Source organism: Coturnix japonica, unplaced genomic scaffold (assembly GCF_054131305.1).
Source record: "Coturnix japonica strain WE unplaced genomic scaffold, WE-NBRP24 Scf043, whole genome shotgun sequence".
NCBI classification, from domain to species: domain Eukaryota; kingdom Metazoa; phylum Chordata; class Aves; order Galliformes; family Phasianidae; genus Coturnix; species Coturnix japonica.
In genome coordinates this window covers 3,834,433-3,847,167 of record NW_028188946.1, presented here as the reverse complement: position 1 = coordinate 3,847,167, position 12,735 = coordinate 3,834,433, and the positions used below count along the sequence as shown (strand labels likewise).

The 12,735-nt window shown below is 55.1% G+C and overlaps 1 protein-coding gene across 1 annotated transcript in view; it reads left to right on the top strand.

Annotated features, from left to right (window-relative positions):
* Nucleotides 1-12,735, top strand: part of ILF3 (interleukin enhancer binding factor 3) — a 29,771-nt gene that overhangs the window by 2,596 nt on the left and 14,440 nt on the right. Inside the window, 8 exon segments of the mRNA XM_085531676.1 lie at nucleotides 341-437; nucleotides 1,306-1,529; nucleotides 4,304-4,484; nucleotides 5,151-5,298; nucleotides 7,318-7,409; nucleotides 8,742-8,837; nucleotides 11,601-11,712; nucleotides 11,931-12,028. Of these exon segments, the coding sequence (XP_085387802.1) occupies nucleotides 435-437; nucleotides 1,306-1,529; nucleotides 4,304-4,484; nucleotides 5,151-5,298; nucleotides 7,318-7,409; nucleotides 8,742-8,837; nucleotides 11,601-11,712; nucleotides 11,931-12,028 (954 nt within the window). The 5' untranslated portion in view covers nucleotides 341-434.

Here is a 12,735-nt window from a genome sequence, read left to right as displayed (position 1 = left end):
CCCCCCATCATCAACCCCCCCCATTATCACCCCCTGAAGACCCCCCCCCATCACCCCCCCCCCACAGAGTGTTCCCTCTTATCGACACCCCCCCCATTATCACCCCCCCCCCATTCCCCCCCTATCAACCATTAACCCCCTTTGTGCTCACAGATGGGTCTGGGTTGGGGGCTTCCCCCCCATAATCTGACCCCAACCCTCCCCCCCATCACAGTGTGACCCACCTCCATCAGTGGGGCTGGGGGCAGCCCCACAGCCACTTACTGAGCCCCCAGCTCCTCGTTAGGTGTCCTTAACGAGCTGCTCATTACCGTCATTGCATTAATTGCTTTAATTACAGGTCTGGGGGAGCCGCGCTCCCGCTGGGTGCAGCAGGTTGGGAGCCGCGCTGTGAGCAGCACGAGGAGCTTGGCACGGCGGTGGGCCCACAAACGATGGTAAGGGGGCTGCCCCACAACTACAGCCCCGGCCGACCCCATTAACACAACACTGAGCGCTGCTGTGGGGCACAGGGCTGAGCTGGGCACAAAGCCGGGCCCTATTACTGAGCTGGGCCCCATTACTGAGCTGGGCACAAAGCTGGGCCCCATTGCTGAGCTGGGCACAAAGCTGGGCCCCATTGCTGAGCTGGGCCCCATTGCTGAGCTGGGCCCCATTGCTGAGCTGGGCCCCATTACTGAGCTGGGCCCCATTACTGAGCTGGGCCCTAAAGCTGAGCTGGACCCCATTACTGAGCTGGGCCCCATTACTGTGCTGGGCCCTATTGCTGAGCTGGGCCCCATTACTGAGCTGGACCTAAAGCTGGGCCCCATTACTGATCTGTCCCCTATTACTGAGCTGGGCCCCATTGCTGAGCTGTGCCCCATTACTGATCTATCCCCCATTACTGATCTATCCCCTATTACTGCCCTGGCCCCATTACTGACCTGGCCCCATTACTGATCGTGGCCCCATTACTGATCTATCCCGTATTACTGCTCTATCCCCCATTACTGCTCTATCCCCTATTACTGATCTATCCCCCATTACTGATCTGGGCCCCATTACTGACCTTGCCCTATTACTGATCTGGGCCCCATTACTGATCTGAGCCCCATTACTGCTCTATCCCCCATTACTGATCTGGGCCCTATTACTGATCTGGGCCCCATTGCTGAGCTGGGCCCCATTGCTGAGCTGGGCCCCATTGCTGAGCTGGGCCCCATTGCTGAGCTGGGCCCCATTACTGATCTATCCCCTATTACTGCTCTATCCCCCATTACTGACCTTGCCCTATTACTGCTCTGTCCCCGTTGTTTCCTATAGCGCCTGATGCGGATCTTCGTGAACGACGACCGCCACGTGATGGCGAAGCACAGCGCCGTGTACCCGTCGCAGGAGGAGCTGGAGGCCGTGCAGAACATGGTGTCACACACCGAGCGCGCCCTCAAGGCCGTGTCCGACTGGATCGACCAGCAGGAGAAGGTGGGAGGGGAGCAGCCAGACCCCGAGGGCATGGACACGGCCAACGAGGACGACAAGGACGGGGGGTAAGGGGCTGGGGGACGTGGGGCTGGGGGCACATGTGGGGCTGGGGACACGTGTGGGGCTGGGGGACATGTGGGGCTGGGGACACACATGGGGCTGGGGGACACGTGGGGCTGGGGGACATGTGTGGGGCTGGGGGACACGTGTGGGGCTGGGGGACACGTGTGGGGCTGGGGGCACGTGTGGGGCTGGGGGACACGTGTGGGGTTGGGGGACACGTGGGGCTGGGGACACACATGGGGCTGGGGGACACGTGTGGGGTTGGGGGACATATATGGGATTGGGTCCCATATGGGGCTGGGGGACACGTGTGGGGCTGGGGGACACATGTGGGGCTGGGAACACGTGTGGGGCTGGGGGACACATGTGGGGCTAGGGGACATATATGGGGCTGGGGGACACGTGTGGGGCTGGGGGACACGTGTGGGGCTGGGGGACACATGTGGGGTTGGGGAACACGTGTGGGGCTGGGGGACACGTGTGGGGCTGGGGGACACGTGTGGGGCTGGGGGACACATGTGGGGTTGGGGAACACGTGTGGAGCTGGGGACACGTGTGGGGCTGGGGGACACGTGTGGGGCTGGGGGACACATGTGGGGCTGGGGGCACATATGGGGCTGGGGGACACATGTGGGGCTGGGGGACACGTGGGGTTGGGGTCCCTGTATGCGGTCGGGATCCCATATACATTATTGGTGTTGGGGTCCCCATATGGGGTTGGGGTCCCACATATGTTCTTGGTGTTGTGGTCCCATATATGTTATTGGTGTTGGATCCCATATATGTTAGTGGTATTGGTTCCCATATATGTTAGTAGTGTTGGGGTCCATGTATGGGGTTGGGGTCCCATATATGTTAGTGGTGTTGGGGTCCATGTATGGGGTTGGGGTCCCATATGTGTTAGTGTTGTTGGGGTCCCATATGAGTTATTGGTGTTGGAACCCACATATGTTATTGGTGTTGGGTCCCATATGGGGTTGGGATCCCATATATGTTCTTGGTGTTGGGGTCCCATATGTATTAGTGGTGTTGGATCCCACATATGTTATAGGTGTTGGGTTCCCCATATGGGGTTGGGATCACATATACGTTATTGGTGTTGGATCCCGTATGTGTTATTGGTGTTGGGATCCCATATATGTTATTGGTGTTGGGGTCCCATATGTATTAGTGGTGTTGGGGTCCCCATATGGGGTCGGGATCCCATATATGTTATTGGTGTTGGATCCCATATACGTTATTGGTGTTGGATCCCATATATGTTATTGGTGTTGGGGTCCCATATACGTTATTGGTGTTGGATCCCATATACGTTATTGGTGTTGGATCCCATATATGTTATTGGTGTTGGGATCCCATATGTGTTATTGGTGTTGGGGTCCCCATATGTGGTTGTGGTCCCATATATGTTAGTGGTGTTGGGGTCCCATATGTGTTAGTGGTATTGGTTCCCATATATGTTAGTGGTGTTGGGGTCCCCATATTGGGTTGGGGTCCCATATACGTTCTTGGTGTTGGGGTCCCATATATGTTATTGGTGTTGGGATCCCATATATGTTATTGGTTTAGGGGTCCCATATATGTTATTGGTGTTGCGTCCCATATGTGGTTGTGGTCCCATATATGTTAGTGGTGTTGGGGTCCCATATGTGTTATTGATGTTGGGGTCCCATATGTGTTAGTGGGGTTGGGATCCCATATGTGTTATTGGTGTTGGGGTCCCCATATGGGGTTGGGGTCCCATATGTGTTATTGGTGTTGGGGTCCCATATGTGTTATTGGTGTTGGGGTCCCCGTATGTGTTAGTGGTGTTGGGGTCCCATATATGTTATTGGTGTTGGATCCCATATATGTTATTGGTGTTGGGATCCCATATATGTTATTGGTGTTGGGGTCCCCATATGTGGTTGTGGTCCCATATATGTTAGTGGTGTTGGGGTCCCCGTATGTGTTAGTGGTGTTGGGGTCCCATATGTGGTTGTGGTCCCATATATGTTAGTGGTGTTGGGGTCCCCATATGGGGTTGGGGTCCCATATACGTTATTGGTGTTGGGGTCCCATACGTGTTATTGGTATTGGGGTCCCATATGTGTTAGTGGTGTTGGGGTTCCCATATGGGGTTGGGATCCCATATGTGTTAGTGGTGTTGGATCCCATATATGTTAGTGGTATTGGTTCCCATATATGTTAGTAGTGTTGGGGTCCATGTATGGGGTTGGGGTCCCATATGAGTTAGTGGTGTTGGGTCCCCATATGGGGTCAGGATCCCATATACGTTATTGGTGTTGGGGTCCCATATGTGTTAGTGGTGTTGAGTCCCATGTATGTTATTGATGTTGGGGTCCCCATATGGGGTTGGGGTCCCACATATGTATGTTACTGGTGTTGGGTCCTATATGAGTTATTGGTGTTGGGGTCCATATATGAGGTTGGGGTCCCTGTGATGTTCTGTGTGGGGTTTATTGAGTTCTTCAGCTTTGGGGGCTCTGAGATGTTCAATGTTGGGGTCCCCAAGGGGTCTTTGGGGACTGAGCTCCTAAAAGGGTCTTTGGACATTGGGGTCCCCAAGGGGTCTTTGGACATTGGGGTCCCCAGGGGTCTATGGACTTTGGGGTCCCCAAGGGGTCTTTGGACATTGGGGTCCCCAGGGGTCTATGGACTTTGGGGTCCCCAAGGGGTCTTTGGGGACTGAGCTCCTCAAGGGGTCTTTGGGCATTGGGTTCCCCTAAAGGTCTTTGGGTTCCCCTGTAACCCCCCCATTGCCCCATGTCCGCAGGGAGCAGAAGGCGGCGGAGCAGCTGACGCGGACGCTGCGCGGGGTGATGCGCGTGGGGCTGGTGGCCAAGGGGCTCCTGCTCAAGGGGGACCTGGACCTGGAGCTGGTGCTGCTCTGCAAGGACAAGCCGACCTGCGACCTGCTGCACAGGGTGGCCGACAACCTGGGCGTGCAGCTGGCGGTGAGTGCACCAATGGGGATGAGGCTGGTGGTGAGTGCACCAATGGGGATGAGGCGGGTGGTGAGTGCACCAATGGGGATGAGGCGGGTGGTGAGTGCACCAATGGGGATGAGGTGGGTGGTGAGTGCACCAATGGGGACGCGGCTGGGGGTGAGTTCACCAATGGGGATGCGGCTGGGGGTGAGTGCACCAATGGGGATGAGGCAGGCGGTGAGTGCACCAATGGGGATGAGGCAGGCGGTGAGTGCACCAATGGGGATGGGGCAGGTGGTGAGTGCACCAATGGGGATGGGGCAGGTGGTGAGTGCACCAATGGGGATGCGGCTGGGGGTGAGTGCACCAATGGGGACACGGCTGGGGGTGAGTGCACCAATGGGGATGCAGCAGCTGGCCATGCACGGCAGTGATTGGTGCTGAGTGGTGCTGGTTGGTGCTGATTGGTGCTGATTAGTTGGTGCTGATTAGTTGGTGCCAATTGGTGCAGGTTGGTGTTGATTGGTTGGTGCTGGTTGGTTGGTGCTGGTTGGTGCCCGGATCCCAGCATGGTGGTGCTGATTGGTGCAGGTTGGTTCTGATTGGTGCTGATTGGTGCCAATTGGTTCTGATTGGTTCTAATTGGTGCCAATTGGTACCGATTGGTTCTGATTGGTTCTCCGTTTCACCCAGGCCATCACAGAGGACAAATACGAGATCATCCAGGCTGTGGGCGACGCCGCCATCGTCATCAAGAACACGAAGGAGCCGCCATTGACGTTGACCATCCACCTGACGTCGCCGGTGGTGAGAGAGGAGATGGAGAAGCAGCTGGCTGGAGGTACGGCGCCATGGCACGTGGACGGGTCTGGGCTGGTTCGGGATCGGTTCTGGGCCGGTTCGGGATCGGTTCTGGGCCAGTTCCGGATCAATTCTGGGCCAGTTCCGGATCGGTTCTGGGCCAGTTCCGGATTGGTTCTGGGCTGGTTCCGGATCGGTTCTGGGCCGGTTCCGGATCAGTTCTGGGCCGGTTCCGGATCGATTCTGGGCCGGTTCCGGATCGGTTCCGGGCTGGTTCTGGTCCGGTTCTGGGAGCTGTGAAGCTGAGCGGCGCCTTCTTGGTCACCTTTTGCTTTCTGGTTTCGTTGCCGTTCATTTTGGCCATTGGTTTTGCTCACACGATGCTGTGACCCCCCCCCCAGCCCCACATCCCACCCCCCACCCCACACATGGTGGGGGATTCACCCCCCAGGGCGCTCAAAGGGATTTGCCTGCCCTGCAATGGGGCGGCTCCACTATGGGTGCTGCAGCAAAAGGGAGCATTGCCCCATTAACTGCCCCATTAACTGCCCCATTACCCCATTAACTGCCCCATTGAGTGGCACAGAGTTCCAGCTGCCAATCCGCCCCATTGGCCTTATGCACCTTTGGCCTTACCTAGAACCCTGGTGTTCAGCCCTTCATCTGGAGCCTCATCTGGAACCCTGGTGCTCAGCCCAGCACCTTTAGCTTCATCTAGAACTGCAGTGCTCCATGCTGGCTCAACACCTTGAGCTTTATCTAGAACCCGGCTGCTCCATGCTGGCTCAACACCTTAAGCCTTATGTAGAACCCAGCTGCTCCATGTTGGTTCAGCACCTTTAGCCTCCTCTAGAACCGAGGTGCCCCATGCTGGCCGTGCACCTTTAGCTTTATCTAGAACCGTACTGTTCAGCTCCAGCCCAGCACCTTCAGCCTTATCTAGAACCTGGCTGCTCCATGCTGGCCCAGCACCTTTAGCCTTATCTAGAACCCAGCTGCTCCATGTTGGTTCAGCACCTTTAGCCTTATCTAGAACTGAGGTGCTCCATGCTGGCCCAGCACCTTTAGCCTTATCTAGAACCGAGGTGCTCCATGCTGGCCGTGCACCTTTAGCCTTATCTAGAACCGTGCTGTTGAGCTCCAGCCCAGCACCTTTAGCATCATCTAGAACCGAGGTGCTCCATGCTGGCCCAGCACCTTTATCCTCATGTAGAACTCTACTGTTGATCTCCATCCCATCACCTTTAGCCTTATCTAGAACCAAGGTGCTCCATGCTGGCCCTACACCTTTATCCTCACGTAGGACCCTCCAATTGAGCCCCAGCCCTTCCCCATCCCATTCCCCCCCCCCCATTGCTCCCTTTTGCTGCAGCCGTCCGGTGCCGCGCAGTCGGTGCTCTGGGTTGTGCCGTTGGACTCGTGCCGTCCCGCAGGTCTCGGCTTTATCCGTTATGGGGACGTTGGACCTTTGACCAACAGGACCATCTGTCTGTCACTGCTGGGCCGGGCAGCCCCCCCCGGGACAAGGGCTTCAAGGATCCCGGTGGAGCTCCATTCCCCAGCCCCACTGTTACCAAGCAGGGGCTGCTGACCCCCCCTGCTCCCCAAATGGCTCCTCCAGGAGCCCATTGACCCCCCATGGCTCCTCTATGAGCCCATTGACCCCCCATGGCTCCTCTATGAGCCCCCAGACCCACCATGGCTCCTCAATGAGCCCCCAGACCCCCCCAAATGGCTCCTCCATGAGCCCATTGACCCCTATGGCTTCTCCATGAGCCCATTGACCCCCTATGGCTCCTCCATGAGCCCCCCAACCCCTCCATGGCTCCTCCAGGAGCCCATTGACCCCTATGGCTCCTCCAGGAGCCCATTGACCCCTATGGCTCCTCCATGAGCCCCCCAACCCTCATTGCTGCTCACATCAAATCCGAGCTCCCACCGCCCCCCTGGGATCCAGAGCCCACCCCCCCGCAGGGGGCTGCCCGTCCCCCCCCCAACCACTGACAGAGCCCCCCCTTGGTCAAACTGTGCCTTGTCTTCTTATTCCATCCACGACCAGAGACGCTCTCAGTCACCGACTCCGCGGACGTTCTGGACAGGCAGAAATGCCTTGCTGCCTTGGCGTCACTGCGGCACGCCAAGTGGTTCCAGGTTTGCATTTTGTTCTTTTTTTGTCTTTTTTAATAGCAAAACGTGTTAAAAAAACCTTTAAACCTTAACGGGGGCTCTTGGTTGGCTCTTAATGCCGGCGGTTGTGCCGGACCGACCGCTAACGAGGTCCTCGTTAATGAGCTGGAGGTCGCAAAGGAAACCCCGTAATGCTGCGGTGCTGCGAGCTGTGTGCTCCATTGCATTGCATTGCATTGCAGTTGTGCTCCCCCATGGCCCATTGGGTTCCCATTGGATTCCCGTTGAGTTCCCATTGGGTTCCCATTGGTTCCCGTTGGGTTCCTGTTGAGTTCCCATTGGGTTCCCATTGAGTTCCCATTGGTTTCCATTGGGTTCCCATTGAGTTCCCATTGAGTTCCCATTGGGTTCCCATTGAGTTCCCATTGGTTTCCCATTCAGTTCCCATTGGTTTCCCATTGGGTTCCCATTGGGTTCCCATTGGGCTCCCATTGAGCTCCCATTGAGTTCCCATTGAGTTCCCATTGGTTTCCCATTGGGTTCCCATTGAGTTCCCATTGGGTTCCCATTGAGTTCCCATTGGGTTCCCATTGGTTTCCCATTGGATTCCCATTGAGTTCCCATTGAGTTCCCATTGAGTTCCCATTGAGTTCCCATGGGGTTCCCATTGGGTTCACACTGAGTTCCCATTGGGTTCCCATTGAGTTCCCATTGGGTTCCCATTGAGTTCCCATTGGGTTCCCATTGGGTCCCCATTGGGTTCCCATTGGTTTCCCATTGGTTTCCCATTGGTTTCCCATTGGGTTCCCATTGGTTTCCCATTGAGTTTCCATTGGGTTCCCATTGGGTTCCCATTGAGTTCCCATTGGATTCCCATTGGTTTCCCATTGAGTTCCCATTGAGTTCCCATTGAGTTCCCATGGGGTTCCCATTGGGTTCCCATTGAGTTCCCATTGAGTTCCCATTGAGTTCCCATTGGGTTCCCATTGGTTTCCCATTGGGTTCCCATTGGTTTCCCATTGGTTTCCCATTGGGTTCCCATTGGCTTCCCATTGAGTTCCCATTGGGTTCCCATTGGGTTCCCATTGAGTTCCCATTGAGTTCCCATTGGTTTCCCATTGGGTTCCCATTGGGTTCCCATTGGTTTCCCATTGGTTTCCATTGGGTTCCCATTGAGTTCCCATTGGTTTCCCATTGGGTTCCCATTGGGTTCCCATTGAGCTCCCATTGAGTTCCCATTGGGTTCACACTGAGTTCCCATTGGATTCCCATTGGATTCCCATTGGGTTCCCATTGGGTTCCCATTGGGTTCCCATTGGGTTCCCATTGAGCTCCCTGTGCTTCTTCCCGTTCCAGGCCAGGGCGAACGGCCTCAAGTCGTGCGTCATCGTCATTCGTGTCTTGAGGGATCTGTGTACCCGGGTTCCCACCTGGGCGCCGCTCAGAGGATGGGTAATGCTGCATTATTGATGCCCTATTGATGCCTTATTGATCCCACATTGCTCCCTTATTGATGCCCTATTGATGCCTTATTGATCCCATATTGATGCCCTATTGATGCCCTATTGATCCCATATTGCTCCCTTATTGCTCCCTTATTGATGCTGAATTGATGCCCTATTGATCCCATATTGCTCCCTTATTGCTCCCTTATTGATGCTGTATTGATGCCCTATTGATGCCTTAGCGATCCCTTATTGATGTCCTATTGATGCCTTAGTGATCCCATATTGGTGCCTTATTGCTGCCTTAGCGATGCCCTATTGATGCCTTATTGATGCCTTATTGGTGCCTTATTGATATCTTATTGATGCCTTATTGATGCCTTAGTGATCCCATATTGATGCCTTAGTGATGCCCTTTTGATGCCCTACAGCTGCCCTTTTGATGCCCTATGGCTGCCTTGTTGATGCCCTATTGATGCCTTATTGGTGCCTTATTGATACCTTATTGATGCCTTATTGATGCCCTATTGCTCACTGGGGTCCCATTGGGGCAGGTTGGGGTGGCCTCCCACTGCTCCCTCCAGTGGGGCTCAGGGAGCTCCGTGAGGGGACGCTGTGGGGTGGATGTGGGGTGAATCCATCACCCAGCGCGGCCCGGAGCTGTGGGTGCCCCATTCCTGGAGGTGCCCACGGCCGTGGATGGGCCCTGAGCTACTTGGGGTTCCATTCAACCCAATGATGCTGAGATCCCATGGTCCTGTGAGCTTTCAGGACCCTCCCAACACAATCTCAGCCCATCTCATGGTCCTGTGACCTTTGAGGACCCTTCCAGCCCAACCCCAAAACCTTTCTGTGGTTCTCTGGTCTTTGAGAGCCGCTCAACTCAACCCAGCCCCACTTCCCCTGCCGTGGTTCTGCAGCCTGTAAGTACCTTCCAACCCGACCTCCTCTGTTGTTCCATGGTTCCGTGGCCTTTAGGGGCCGTTCCAACCCAAACCAGATGAATTCCAAGGTTCCACCACCTTGAAGGACCCTTCCAACCCGAATTCAAACTCATTCCAAGGTTCTTCAGCCTTGAAGGACCCTTCCAACCCATTCCAAGGTTCTATTACCTTGAAGGACCCTTCCAACCCATTCCAAGGTTCTACCTTGAAGGACCTTTCCAACCCCATTCCAAGGTTCTGCAGCCTTTATGGACCCTTCCAATCCATTCCAAGGTTCTACCTTGAAGGACCCTTCCAATCCATTCCAAGGTTCTACCTTGAAGGACCTTTCCAATCCATTCCAAGGTTCTTCACCCTTGAAGGACCCTTCCAACCTAATCCCATTTCATGGTTCTATAACCCTAAAGGACTCTTGTAACCCAAACTGAATGCGTTCCAAAGTTCTACAGCCTTTCAGGACCTGTCTAATGGGAACGCAGCGCATTCTGAGGTCCTTGAAGGACCCCTTTAGCCCCAACCCAATGCATTCCAGGGTTCTACAATCTTTAAGGACCTTTCCAAACTAATCCTAACCCAATCCATGGTTCTGTGACCTTTAAGGTCCCTTCCAACCCAAACCCAATCCATTCCAGGGTTCTGTAGCCCTGTAGGACCCTTCCAACCCAAACATGAAGCATTCCAAGGTTCTGGGATCTTCAAGGACCCTTCCAAACTCAACCCAACCCATCCCAAGGTTCTACAACCTTGAAGGACCCTTCCAGCCCAAACCCATTCCACGTCTCAACAACCTGGAAGGACCCTTCCAAACTCAACCCAACCCATCCCAAGGTTCTACAACCCTTAAGATCTCTTCCAACCCGAACCCATTCCATGGTTCTGAAGCTTTGAAGGACCTTTCCAGTCTGAACTCAAACTCATTCCAAGGTTCTGTAGGCTTTAAGGACCCTTCCAACCTAAACTAAGCTCATTCCATGGTTCTGCAACCTTGAAGGACCTTTCCAACCCAAATCCATTTCATGGCTCCAAAGCCTCAAAGGATCCTTCCAGCCCAAACTGAATCCGTTCTGTGGTTCTGCAGCCTTGAAGGCCCCTTCCAGCCCAACCCAAACCCCATTCCATGATCCTACAGCCTTGAAGGCCCCTTCCAACCCAAATCCAAACCCCATTCCATGATCCTACAGCCTTGAAGGTCCCTTCCAACCCAACCCAACCCCATTCCATGATCCTACAGCCTTGAAGGCCCCTTCCAACCCAACCCAAACCCCATTCTAAGGTCCTACAGCCTTGAAGGCCCCTTCCAACCCAACCCAAACCCCATTCCATGATCCTACAGCCTTGAAGGCCCCTTCCAACCCAACCCAAACCCCATTCCATGATCCTACAGCCTTGAAGGACCCTTCCAACCCAACCCAAACCCCATTCCATGATCCTACAGCCTTGAAGGACCCTTCCAACCCAACCCAACCCCATTCCATGATCCTACAGCCTTGAAGGACCCTTCCAACCCAACCCAAACCCCATTCCATGATCCTACAGCCTTGAAGGACCCTTCCAACCCAACCCAGCCCCATTCCATGATCCTACAGCCTTGAAGGACCCTTCCAACCCAACCCAACCCCATTCCATGATCCTACAGCCTTGAAGGTCCCTTATAACACCCCCCTGTGTCAGGTCCTGGGATTCCCCCCAACCCAAACCTTTCGGGTTTCGACTTTTAGGTTCCATAGGACATCTCTGTGCCCCCCAATAGACAAGAACCCGCAGCCCCCCATCCTCCCCATCTCCCCCCTCCCCTTATTTCTCACCCCTCCCTCCGTGTCTTCCAGCCCCTGGAGCTGCTGTGTGAGAAGTCCATTGGCACGGCCAACAGACCCATGGGTGCCGGGGAGGCGCTGCGCCGGGTGCTGGAATGTCTCGCGTCCGGGATCGTCATGCCAGGTTAGGGGGGGGGGGGTCTCCATTCCTCGGAGCCACCTTTACCCCATGGTGGGGGTCCCTGTGGTCCGGAGCGCCCCCAGCCCCATTTGTGCTCCATGTCGAGGGTCATTAGGTGGATCCCGGGAGAGTTTTGTTGGCTGACGAGGGAAATCTTAGTTTAGAGTCTCTGGAAGCACCAGGATAATTCTCTGCATATCTTCCTTGTTTCCTGCCTTCAGATGGTTCTGGTATTTATGATCCTTGTGAAAAAGAAGCCACTGATGCTATTGGGCATCTAGACAGACAACAAAGGGAAGATATCACACAGAGTGCTCAGGTATAGTTGTGCCTCCAGATGATGGGACCAAACACTTGCTCACTTTGCCCGGCTCCCACCCGCCATGTTGCTTTAATGGTGGACCCCGTTGAGGTCGGTGTCATTGGTTTAACAGCACTTCCACGGCCGGACCCCCCCCCAAATAAGAACAAACCCCCATGGGCTCCAACTTGAGGACCCCAACACATGGGCTCCAACTCATGGGGTCCAACCCAAGGACACCAACCCATGGGCTCCAACCCAAGAACCCCAGTTTGAGGACCCCAGTTTGAGGACCCCAATTTGAGGACCCCAATTTGAGGACCCCAACCCAAGAACCCCAACTTGATGTCCCCAACCTCATGGGCTCTAACTCATGGGGTCCATCTTGAAGACCCCAACCCAAGGACCAACCCATGGGCTCGAATTCATGGGGTCCAACCCAAGGACCCCAACCCATGGGCTCCAACCCAAGAACCCCAGTTTGAGGACCCCAATTTGAGGACCCCAACCCAAGAACCCCAACTTGAGGTCCCCAACCTCATGGGCTCGAACTCATGGGGTCCATCTTGAGGACCCCAGCCCAAGGACCCCAACCCATGGGCTCCAACCCAAGAACCCCAGTTTGAGGACCCCAACCCATGGGCTCCATCTTAAGGACCCCAACCCATGGGCTCTATCTTGAGGAGCCCAACCCAAGGACCCCAACTCATGGGCTCTAACTCATG